At 30.7% G+C, this 13,026-nt stretch overlaps 2 protein-coding genes across 2 annotated transcripts; one reads left to right on the top strand and one right to left on the bottom strand.

Moving 5' to 3' along the window:
- Positions 1-238: 238 nt before the first annotated feature.
- Positions 239-4,724, top strand: TRIADDRAFT_26650 (uncharacterized protein; the record flags this gene model as incomplete). Its single annotated transcript, XM_002113565.1, has 21 exons — positions 239-296; positions 468-502; positions 584-641; positions 723-812; positions 1,499-1,581; positions 1,690-1,731; positions 1,822-1,868; positions 1,941-1,979; positions 2,062-2,134; positions 2,239-2,370; positions 2,462-2,568; positions 2,876-2,999; positions 3,102-3,186; positions 3,288-3,361; positions 3,431-3,500; positions 3,590-3,655; positions 3,753-3,851; positions 3,960-4,093; positions 4,190-4,324; positions 4,433-4,519; positions 4,638-4,724. Coding segments are annotated over 21 exons (1,725 nt in total), but the record flags the coding sequence as incomplete, so codon positions are not given.
- Positions 4,725-6,418: 1,694 nt separating this feature from the next.
- On the bottom strand, positions 6,419-12,577 carry TRIADDRAFT_57193 (uncharacterized protein; the record flags this gene model as incomplete). The annotated part of the gene is made up of 15 exons (XM_002113208.1): positions 6,419-6,547; positions 6,723-7,058; positions 7,200-7,316; positions 7,375-7,392; positions 7,514-7,624; positions 7,883-8,015; positions 8,216-8,366; positions 8,800-8,892; positions 9,105-9,168; positions 9,324-9,557; positions 9,917-10,114; positions 10,498-10,563; positions 10,744-10,845; positions 12,036-12,173; positions 12,530-12,577. 15 exons carry the CDS (start codon positions 12,575-12,577, stop codon positions 6,419-6,421), a joined length of 1,938 nt encoding a protein of 645 aa, XP_002113244.1.
- Positions 12,578-13,026: the final 449 nt, after the last annotated feature.

Here is a 13,026-nt window from a genome sequence, read left to right as displayed (position 1 = left end):
GTTGATATTGAAAAGAACTCCATAAAAATGCTAATCAATAGCGAAATCAATAACGCTAATGGCGATCAAGATAAAAATGCTGATGCTTCCAAGTATAAAAATTTTACATAGTAGTTATCGTTAAGACAATGTGATTATTTTACTACTAAATTGAAATTATTTAATTTCTTTCTCCTATTTTGATAATTTGTAACTGAAGTCACCTTTTTAAATTGTTATATGAAGGGGCAATAGTGTCTGGCTAAATGCTCACTCAGATCCGGTTGCTTCTCTGTATACTTTTACCAATTGTATGGGTATGTACATTATTATCTACATCTTTCCTTATTCTTCAGCCTACAAACGGTGATATTGTAGTATGTTTACAATTACTGATAAAAAATTGAAGAACTTCCAAGTATTTCATATACTGTAATATAAAGCACTACAAGTTTAACTTAATTTACTTTAATTTCTGTTGATGAAAGCTCTCGCTGACTTAAACGGAGATGGAGACCATAAGGTAAAGTGATGAAATAAACTATCTAACCTAACGTAAGAGTGCGAATGAAATCTTTCTTTTATCGTTTCTATTATTTTGTAGTTAATTGTTGCTGATCTTGGAACTGGTGTTTATGACATGAAACTTAAAGTATGGAAAGGTAAAGAATAATTTGACGTTATAATCAAAATTTCATTACTTATGATTATTTATTCCATTTACTATACTTGTCTATCATTAGGCACATCACTTGTTTCAGAGACAACTATTATTGATTTACCAACTGGCGTTTGTACATTTCATATGGATGCTACTGAACCACGAGTTCCTGGTAAGTAAATGCATATCACTGCGCAAAGTCTGCATATCGTAATACATTAACTATTATGTTAAAATCGACCCTCATCTAGATTATGTATATTATATAAAATATATTGTATATGTTATGTGTAGTATAATTGATGAAAGTGGTTATTAAGATCAATTACAATTTAGAAGCCAAAGTAGTAATTACGTGAAACGTTTTCGTAAAATATTTCACCAGTAGTGAAACGCAATTTTATTACGAGCCAAGCAATAGTTCAGAACTAGTTCTTCACTAAGAGATATCAGTCTATTCCTACTCTGTAGAAACCTGTTTTATAAGTAATTTAAAATTATTCAGACATGCAGGCAAGCATCATCATCTCAGTAATTCATTAATAGCTACCTATAACATTGGCAACTTCGCGAAATATAAATACGCTGCTATGTTAGAATAATATCAAATCCCAAAATATACGAATCACATAGGAATGAACCTATCGTGCACTTTATAATTTTATCTAGTTATCCAGTGTTAATCACTTATAACTGCGAGCAAAATAATTCTATATGTTTATTTTATGTATCAACAGTGCTGTACATATTCCAAATATATACAATAAATGTACTATTAGAGCAGCTCAGAGTTATATCTAACTTCAAAGAGAATTAAAATACTAAATTACTTAATCAAAATAAAATTGTGTTCTTTAGCCGTTGGAGTTGCATCTGGTCCATTTATTTACGTTTATAAGAACTTGAAGCCGTTTTTTAAATTTACCTTGCCTCCTTTAGAGGTATACTTCAACAGATATTCAATTTTTTGCAATAAATTATAAACGTACGGTGGTAGTATGTGAACCATCTCAGTTTATACTAATAAGAGATTAATTTAAAAAATGCAGGTTAACAAATTAGAGCAAGAATTATGGGAACAAGCCAGAGAGGTAAACTGGATTGTCAAAAAAAGCTTCAAATATAAAATTTATGTTATTCATAAAAGACTCTAAAGATGCGAGTCTTATTTACCCTAATAGGAGAAAATAGACGCTTTAACACTGAAAAAGAGCTTAGAACGATTAAAGTAACTAATTTTTGATTTAAAAATCTATTCAATTGGCGAAACTGACCATGTAATTTCTTTCGATATTTTAAGGGATGATTCGCGAACTCCGCTAACCATACGCAGTCTTCGGTAATTCTATTTCAATTTTTAGTCATGTATGGCACATTTTGCTTGGAAATCAAATCGTTGCTAATCTTATTAAACCCAACAGATATGTCTTATTGGAGCAAAGCGACCTTGAAGCCTTTCTTCGCGTTCATAAACATACCCCTTTGAAACGACAGGTTAACGAATTAAACTGTAATGGATTAAAGCCTTCCGCTGTTAGATACTCGCTTCATTGAGAGTTTATATCATTCTAACGATAGTTCCTGTAATATTCTTTTAGACTGTTATTACGGCAATAGCAGCATTGAAGAAAAGCCATGCTGATGACGATGCTATCAGTTGTTTAGTCGTTGGAACGGAAAGTCAAGATGTTTATGTTCTTGATTCTGAAGCGTATACAGTCTTAGCTAAGGTAGGAAAATGTGATTCAAGAATTGATCTATAATGATTGAAGGAATGATATGATTGACCGTTCTAATATTTATAATATTTTCTTGATCTAGATGACTTTACCAAGTGTTCCAGTTTTCCTATCCGTATCTGGTCTCTTCGACGTAGAATATCGAATCGTTGTTGCATGTCGAAATGGGAATCTATATACCTTGAAAAGGTAAAAATAAAATTAATAAAATTAAATCAGGCAAGACTGTTCATATTTATACAATTACCAACCTTAATTATGTTAACCATGGCAGTGATAATTTACTTTTATTAAAACTATAGTTCATTGTTTTATTATTTAGCTAGTTAAAAGCCTACTCTAATGGATTAAAGTATTTATAATCATTATCAATCAAAGATCATTGTAAATTATATCAGACCTTTGAATAGAATTTTACTTCAATGTAAAGTAAAAAAATATGGTATTATGCTGGAGATGCTAGTTATAACAGTTAAGTGCTAATTTACTTCTTCAGAGGTGCTAAACATCCAGGAAAAAGTTGTATTGAATTAAAGTCTCAGCCTGTTGGCATAGAACGAATTGGTAAAAATATCATCGTGGGATGCATGGATCAAACCTTAAATTGTTTCACGACAAAGGTACAAAGAGTATATTTTAAGGAGGCATCTCGATATGGTATAGTAACTTGTCATAAATTGAAACCTCTCAGTTTTATATTTGCGTTATAATTTCTATTATAGGGCAAGAGAATTTGGTCACTTGACATGCCTGATACAATTAATACCCTAGAATTACTATCTTATAAAGCAAGGGGAATTAAAGCCGGTATAGCTATGATATTAATTGCTTACTGACCTACTATGAAGCAGAACCGCTAATTAATCACCTAATTTAACTCTTTGAATATTGAAACCTGATTTTGATAGTCTTGGTAGCGTTAAATAATGGAGAAACAAGAATTTATCGCGATAAATTTTTAGTGAACGTTATTAAAACCCAGGTAAAGATATCTAAATCTCATTAAGTAGGGCAGTAATTTCTCTACTAAGATTTGTTCATAATGTCAAAGGATCCAGTCACGGGTTTAAAATTCGGCCGATTTGGTCGAGAAGATTGCTCACTAATATTAGTTACCAAAGGTATCTCAGAATTACGAGAATTGACTTTAAAAAATTTCCTATTGATTATATTAAAGTTGCTAATTTCACATACAATCTTCCTGTTTTAGCTGGTGGATTATCTGTTAGGATTCTGAAAAGGAATACTACGTTTGAGACTAAGGATACCCAACAACGTATTAATTAATAGATAGCTATATAGATCTAACTATTTTCCTACTGGAAAATGGAAATTCTCATTTTACTTTAATTATTTGAATTAATTACACAAAGTTGTCGGTGCTCCATCTGGCCAAAATCTTAAACTTAACGTTCCGAGAAAGACAAAACTGTTTGTCGATCAAATGCAAAGAGAACGTGAGAACTATGTTTGTAAGTTGTCTAGTTCCTATTTCGTAATTTAGGTTTCAAAGTTATAATTAATACTGACTACTTAAATATTGAAAGATGTATAACACCACGTTATTTGACTCGTGATAGCAATGCACAGAACTTTTCAGCATGATCTATATCGGCTGCGTTTGGAATCAGCACGTTCCTACGTTAGAGCCCTTACCACAAGTTTGAATCCAGTATCAGCATTATTGCAAGATCCTCTAAAGTTATCAGCCACGGTAGACCAATATGATTCAATATATTTTACGGACACTTTGATCAAAAGAGATTGTATATCCAGTTATTCGACTCTAAAATTGATCTTTCTAACTTAGGTTCAAGGAATTGGCCCAGTTTTTAAATTAACAATCAACTTGCAAAATACATCAGCAAATAACCCATCATTTGATTTATTAATGACTTCCCAATACGATGATGCTCTTTATAAATTGGATAGAACTTACATTCAGGTTACAATTCTCTTCAGCACCTTCCTTATTCTGATCAATGCTGTCAAATTACTAGCACAACATTTTTAGACTCTATTTTGATAAGATGATGCTTAATATAAATGATAGATACCCATGATCGTGCCGGGATTAAGTTATAATTTTGAAATTATGGTTGAATGTTTAAGTGATAAAGGCATTTCAGATAATATCAAGGTTTGTTTATTGATGTGTTTTACGTTATATAAAATTGCTATTTACTACTGGACTGCATACCTTTATTCGGAGTTTTTTATTAAAGCTAAAAGCTGAATTATTTTACTTTTTTTTGCAGGTCTTTGTACTCCACAAAGGAAAGAGTTCACCGATTATTACTGCAGTTATTAGCATGCCTATAAGTGAAGGAGCTATTTTGCCATAAGATCAAGCTAATATTACTGTATATGACTCTAAAAATACATAGCAAATCTAACATAATCTGTGAAGTTTGTAAAAGGCGAATATTCATTCAATAACTTATTTCAAATGTATGAAGTAATACGATGACTAATATAACTGGTTACAATGCAATGCTGGATTTATTGATTGCTTAATCAATCGATTAGCGCATTTCACGAAACTATCCTTACCACTTATAATATTTTGTAACCACAACCCTCCAATTTAGTAGATACCAGTAGTAGCTAAATCCTACCACTATGAAGTATGAGATATAGTTGCAATTTGTAATATAAGCCGCTGTGGCGGTTATATAGTTACTATATTAAATTACATATAATTTATAAACTTAGAAATATAAATCACAACATAATGTAGTGTCACTAGAATGTAAGTAAAAGATTATGACAAGATAATATATGTAATCGTAGCTGCTGTAATTGTTTTAAACTTTAATTACTTATGTAGGGACTTTATGTTATTGCTTTATCTTTTTAACTCACAATAAAATTTGTGCTTTGACGATAATACCAAAAACATGCTGAGCTGTTATATTAATTGCAGATAAATTTTCATACATGATGATGACGTAAAGTGCGATACGAAATCAAATCTCACCTTTTCTTAGGGTAGCGATAATCTTGGAGCATACATTAGCACATTATTGTGTTTTACTTATAAAATTCTTAAAATTACAGTAGAAGATATCGGTAATTAACACGGAAATAGGAGAATCGCAATCCTAATTCTATATACATGTTTATTAGCTATTAAGTATCCTGCCTTGACTTAATTACAACACAGTCGAATTGACAAATCTGTATCGATACTGGGTATAATTTGCTTAGAATTGCCTAGATATGTAAAGTTCTAATGCTTTACTATAATTCATTAACTAATAACAGGGAATTCTGTCAATAATATGAGATGAGTTATAATAAAGTATCAGCAGTAGTCAAATATTAGTGTTCACTCGCCATTAAAGAGTGCCTTGGCATATATTTTAATGAGGAAAACAATTAAAGATGATTACATATGAAATGAGATAATCAACAAAAGCGTGTTTTGATTTTCCAATCAGCGATATCGATAATCATCATAAAATAGGAATAGTAACAAAATTTTCGATTAGGTTATCAGTTAACTTTTTGTTATTAAAATGATATGATTGCATAGCATATCCAAAAGATAACCATTGTGGATTAATTCTGAAACTAATAGTATAGTTCAACATTAAGCATAGTACAGGGAAAATTTTTGGATTAATTAATTATTTAATAACATTTAAATAGATTTAATATTATAAGTTGCTACAATGTCTTCGTAGTCGAAATTATAATCAATATACTTCAGGTATCGTATCTAGCTATAGCTATATTATAGTGGGATGATTGAACTTTAACTTTATTAAAAAGCAGTTGGTACGGATAAAAAATCAATATGTAAGGATTATGCTTATCTATTGCAAGCTTTAATCCCTGAAAACAAGTTACAATCAGTAGTGATTTTGTTACTTGATTAGTTAGTTTTAATGGAACAAAAAGAATGTGGACATTTTGACCTATAGAGAAATTAAGTAATAATTATCCTTTATTATTTTGCCTATGACATTTCGATGCCATATTTTGATGAATACAGAATGGAAATAAACCAGTAGGAACAATGATATAATACTTATCATGTGCTAGGTGTTTTACTAATAAGAGCCATATTTGTAGCCGATATTGATTGCATAGCTGAAGGATTCATAGATGGCCTTCTTGAATCACCATGAATTGGATCGTCTTTTCTCTTGAATTCGATAAACTTATTTATTGACGAGATAGTTGAATTAATTAAGAAAAAGATATAAAGAAATCGATCAGTGACTTTTAATACATTAATTAACTGATTTTGCGAAATAAATTGTAAGTACTTGTTGTATGCTATTTAGGTGTATATTAGTTAGCTATCAATAGTAATTAGATAAATCAATCGATACCTTTGGAACGAATACCAAGCATAAAATGACTGTATTGCCAAATATTAATAACGCCGACATTAACGCATAAGCTGCATTAATACTTTTAGCCATAATAGAAACCACTAATACTCCCACTCCACTTAGAATCACGACATTATAAACTGACATTGCAATGTACTGAGAATCATTCAATGCTGCGTAGCGAACACCTCGTGTTTCCCATGCCAGAAACATACCAGCCAGCAATAGCAATCCTTTCTCGGTATATAATGCAATAAACCAGTATAAGTTATGCTTACTATGGCACAACCAAATTTGAGAAACGATTGTTTCATCTTGGCTTTTCTGATAAGTCTACGATAGGAAATAGTAACCGTATTCAATATATACTGAGGATACCAATGTTTAGTGAACATGATATAAAATATAAGGTATTAATAAATCATAACAATAGTGCATTCTAGCGAGTAGTAATGATTAAACCTATTCACTTACTGAAATATTGAAACGTTGAATAGTTGGTGGATCAATTAATTGCCAAGTAGCCAATAAAATAAAATCAATAGATAGGAGAATACCAACGAGAATGACTAATTGCGTATCTGTAATAATCTATAATTTGGTAGTAGAAAATCAATAGTTTTATAGTATCATTTCAGGTCATACTTACTTGCGGTATTGATACAGCCTGGAAAGCATTTATAGATATTTTTAAATTCCGTATATGGCATTTAGCTATGAATAAACACTACCTTCTATTGCAGTTATAGACTGAATATTATAATTTCATGTTTTGAAGTGCTACCTACCACTTTCTTATTGGATCTACTACCAACAAATATCTTGTAGATTCGATAAGTTTTGGCAAACATTGTACCAAAGGCTAAGGTAAAGCCAATGATTGGTACCCACATGCGTAACTGTTTATAGAATATCCAAAGATACATCATGAGTAAATCTACTGATGAATGCACGTGTATTTTTCTAACGATTATACTGTATTTTAGATAGATTTTATCTGTATTATCACAATATGATCATTGCCAGTAGATAAAGTTTAGGATAGTTATAATTGTTAATATTTGAAATACATGATATCGGAGCAGCTATAACGATTTATATGCCATCATTCTGCAGTTACATATGCATAAATTTATTTCATATTTTTCCATACTAACCGAACATATTAGAACAAGTAAATGTTCCGGAATGAAGCGATTGTCCAGACCAAAAACACATACCGAGGCGTACATAATAATACAACCCAAAATGATGATGTTATTTAAGTTTGGACTTGACATTTTGATATATCTAGAGGGAGTATACATAAAAAAATTGTTAAGATTGAGAGCAGTTTGCTTGTAAAATCTAGTATTTAACATTAATAGTTGTAACTTCAATATGAAGATATTCTCTATGCGCATTAAAATTAATTAATCTTCTATTTCACTAATTTAATTTATGTCAAATGTAATGACAGTAAACTGAGGATATTACCAACATAAAATTACCTATGGTTTCGATAAACAAGATTGAAAATGAGAAATCCGATCGCTAGCACGATACCCAAAGCCGCCGTGGCACAAGCACCGATAAATAGGTCTAAGTTAATCGATGTCGGTTCTATAATCCTTCGAACAGCGGCTACTGGTGTGGAGTTATCTACAGAAAATTGAAACGAAAGATTCGTGTTTTAACTCAGGCTTAGTTAATATAGAAAATAATGAAGATATTAGCTTATTTTCGGGATTATTTCAAGAAGATAACTTATTTTACTACATGTCTACTATAATTTTGCATATTGTTATTGCAGACCTGAGGTACTATCTTAAAAGAATGACGATGTATGTTGATTATCTAAATTGTCGCAAATACATAGTAAAACATACACCTGATATTTTCCCCCTGATTTTATTTATTTATTTGTTAAATATAGATACGTTCTTACGACAAATAATTTAAAAGATTTTTATATCGTAATAAATTCAAGGCTGATAAGGAAGTAAAGTTATATATTTTCGCCTTGCTATCTCTTGACATCTTGAATTTACGCAAGAAAATTGTTTCATTACATTTAAACTCCATCATCACTTACCGGTCCATCTGATAAGTTGCCTATTCATAACGATTTCTTTACTTGAACTTTTGTAAATTCCAACGAGTACTTTATTGCCTACATTTCCTTCAACTGACGAGTTAAAAATTTATGAAATTAGTTAAATTAGAATTTAACAGGTATAAGTATACTAATTATACTTTTATTACCACAATGTATATATATAAAGTACAAAGGATATCGACATATCCTTGCCATAATTATTATTATTTCGCTTCGTATTACATAAAATTATAATTTTCCAGCAATTTTGTCTACTGCAATGTCGTCTATTTCATACATACATTGAATTTGATTTATCTTGGTATTGCCCTCTCGATCCCCTGTTGATTTGAAGCTAACTGGACCCTAAATTATACATAATTATTTTATACAATAAATAAACTATGTTTTACTCTATTCGAATATATTTTAAATTAGATTATCATCCACTAGTCAATTACAGCTACCTATATATTTTGGTTTAGATCTATTTGAAATTTATACAGTAGAAAAATAAGTACCGTTAATCCGCGAAATTTTACATAATCCATGTTATCTTTTAACATTTTAGCCATTGTAATGTCGCCGTAATGAAATTGTGATAAAGATTTGTTATTTTTTGATAACTGGTTTTCAGTCACGTTCATGGCGAATGCCATAGCATAGATAGCATCGTAAGCAAAAGGATAATAACCATGGGTTTGTGGAGGATAGCCTAATCGATCTTCTAATTCTGTCACAAGTTGTTTAACATTCTAGAAAAAATGGAAATTGAGTTGTAATTATTTGAGCGTTTGAATTGTGCTGTGACTGTAATGCAATGTCTATTAAATAATCAGCTTTATGATTACGAAAAGCATAGCTAATAAAATCTATCTCTGATGCAAACATTGAAATTTTAAGCTAATCAATTACATCATGAAAGGTATGCACGTAGTTGGCTATGAAAAAAGCATCTTACTAAATACCATCCTTGAAAACTATCATATTGCATGATGTTATTTCAAAAGTAAAATATGTCGAAAGCTTCTTGTACACTTCTACGCAGCAAATGATTGATTCTCATCTAAATATGATTTATAGTTTACTAATATCGTTGGTTATTGTGGGTTACCTTCCCTGATGGAATCGTTTCATTATCGTCGTTTAAATAAACCAAATCAGTGGTAAAATGGTTATCCAAAACTTCGATTAGTTCCTTAGAGGTACAATTGCCGGATCGCGCTATAACGGTTGTATTCCACCATTGACCTTGCAGCCATCCGAGCAAGATCCAAACATATTTTCCACCTCGCATATTTTGATGATAAGCCTAGAAACCAATTTAAAAGAGGAAGTTAATAACAATAAAACGCGTTAATAGAATTAAATTAGTTAAGTAAAATTTAAAATTGTAGTTAAAATTGCAAAAAGTTTTATACACTAAGCTATAAGAATACTATTGATCTCATTAGCTAATGATATGAATGATTGAGCTTATTAGCTAACGATATAAACTCCGTCGTGAAATTTAGCTGTAGATATGTAGAATCTGCAGTATCAAGTGGCAACAAGCTAAGACAATCATGCCGTTGTTACCTGAAGCCAGTTTGCCGACATACTCGTAAACATGATTCTTTTTATAAGCGTATAGTCATTCAGTTAAAGTTAAGTAGGAAATTTATTACTGTATCTACAGCAGCACCGGTGTCTTACCTCGCAAAGAACATGAGCGCCCTGTTTTTCATAGAAATTGGCAATGATAATTCTAGCATCACGACTCTACGAGGAAAATAATTCAAAGTCAAGAGCAAAACGTTGAATATCTTAATAAATAGATCGTCCATAAAGTTAATATAATTAGTCTTAGCTACGATTTACAAAGCAACAGGAATTAATATATTAGATTCAATTCAATAGTTAGTGCAATTTAGGTTAGCTATTAATTAAAAAGAATTTAACCTTTAGTGCTCGAACAGCGTCATATGGATCTTCACGAAAAGTTTCATAGCCGTTAATTTTAATATTTGCTGCTGTAAGGCTTGTTCTCAAGCTACTCATGGCCTAGTGATGGTCGAATTAATATGGTTGGTATATCAACTCATCAATTAAATTCAGTTAGCAACGTACAATTTTAATCCGCTTTCAAATCTGCGCCTATCTTATGCACATCAATATATCCATTTTCAAAAGTAGATTATTTTCGTATGAAATTTTGCATTTAGATACAGCTACCTCTGAAAAAATGTTTTCCAGTTGATATAAAATTCCAACGGTAGTCCATCGAAAATAACGCAAAAGAGCAATTCTTGGATCGTTGTAATCAATATCGGATTGCACAGTACGATAAAAGTATGGAAATCGTTGACGATTGGATAGAACAGGAGAAGTAGATGCAAATGATACCTTAAAATAATCAGTGTGAGAAAAATCTAATGTTACTAGCTATATACAGCTATCATTGCGCTTTCTATACGGGACAATCATAATTTTTACCGATGTTTTCTATTCTAAATGTCTGAATACCGATCATTCCAGCTATATATATCAACTATTTCCGCCTTAAATAGTCACTATGCCTTCTAATTTAAAGGTCCAACTACTACTAATTTTTACTTTATATCTGGATTGCTTCCGTATCGATACTAAAAAATGGCCATTTTACCCAAGCATTCCACTATGAATGATCTAAATACTGCTAGATTTTGCCTCTTATCTTAATAGTTTCTGCATTAAGCAATGATCACTGCCATGGTTGAAATCAGTAAATCTATCTTTCACTATCTCTAAACTAAGGCACCGAACTATATATTTGTACTGACTTAATATCACAAATGCCATATTAATCATAGATGCGAGCTTTTAGGCGGGAAGAATTTAAGTTGCATTATACAATATGTCAGCTATTGTAAAGCTGTAAAAAATTCTGCTGAAACTTATATTGCAACTATAGTTGATGATGGAATAAATATTCAGAAAGAAAGTCTAAATCACATATCATCAATAATACAGTAAAAATTGATATTTTACATTCTTGATAATAAATCAGGATAAAATCAATATCATACGTTCCGGATAATAAGGTGAAAAATCAGTATTATATATTCTGGATAATTACGTAAAATCAATATTATGTGTTCTCTATAATTAATGTTAAATTGTCTGGCAATATCCATATTGGACTTAGGTACTACATTAAAATTACAGTATTTCTTAGATAGCATAATGACATTAACCATAGTAATTTAGCATACCTGAATTAAATTCCATAACGATGAAGTTGTGGCTAATGGTTCTGTTACCGTAGAAAAATCTGCTCCTAATAACATGATTTTTGTAGGCTTGTAATAAACGTAATTAAAGAATGCGCGTTGAGCATAATTTACGGATCCCTAGAATATAAGAATTAGGTAAAATAAGTGATACTATTTATTTCTCCGATCCTGAACAAAATTTTATTCGAGTCATTCATATACGTACAGTATATATATATATCTACACAACGATTCTATATTTTAACACAATGGAAAATGAAAAACGTGCGTAGCTCGCATATAAAATGAACAGTCCATAATTAATTACCGATCAACCCAAAATTATACTTCCTCCCAAAGCAATATATCTAACATCAATAAATATATTATAGTCCCCTGTTTATTATAACAGTTAACCTATAATAGTACTTTTAACATCCGAAGAAATGATTAATATCTTTTCGTTATAATTGTCTTGGACATTGTAAACTAACGTATACATTACTTCTATTAATATAAATATGAAGCAGTCCGCTATTCATGTCATTCAATATCAAACTGCTATTGGATCATAGTCACGATTCGAGCGAATCTAAAGACAGCCATCTAGAAGAGTATTTTTTTCCTGGTTGTTTACCTAATGTCTACTAGTAAGTTATGATTTTGCTTATTGTCAATATAAATGATGAGTCTTCCACTGTAGAGTCCAAAATTAGCCTGGTCATGTTAATATATGAGAGAAGAAATTGAGAAAATAGGTCATCGTTATGGTTACGCGATGGTTTGAAGATGCATATATACGAAAAAGATGTGGCATAACGAAAGTGCTACATCAATAATTACTATTTATTTTGACTTCTTTAATTATTAACATAACTTTACTGATAGGGTGGATAAGTTATTAACAGATAAGTCCAATCAGAGAACAATAGCAAATTCCTTATTCCATCATATTAACTTATCAATAAGAGAGGGTAATATGACTCTGTTA

Source organism: Trichoplax adhaerens, genomic scaffold (genome assembly GCF_000150275.1).
Source record: "Trichoplax adhaerens TRIADscaffold_6 genomic scaffold, whole genome shotgun sequence".
Lineage (NCBI taxonomy): Eukaryota > Metazoa > Placozoa > Uniplacotomia > Trichoplacea > Trichoplacidae > Trichoplax > Trichoplax adhaerens.
The sequence above is the reverse complement of the archived record's forward strand: the minus strand, read 5'-3'. Positions and strand labels throughout refer to the sequence as shown.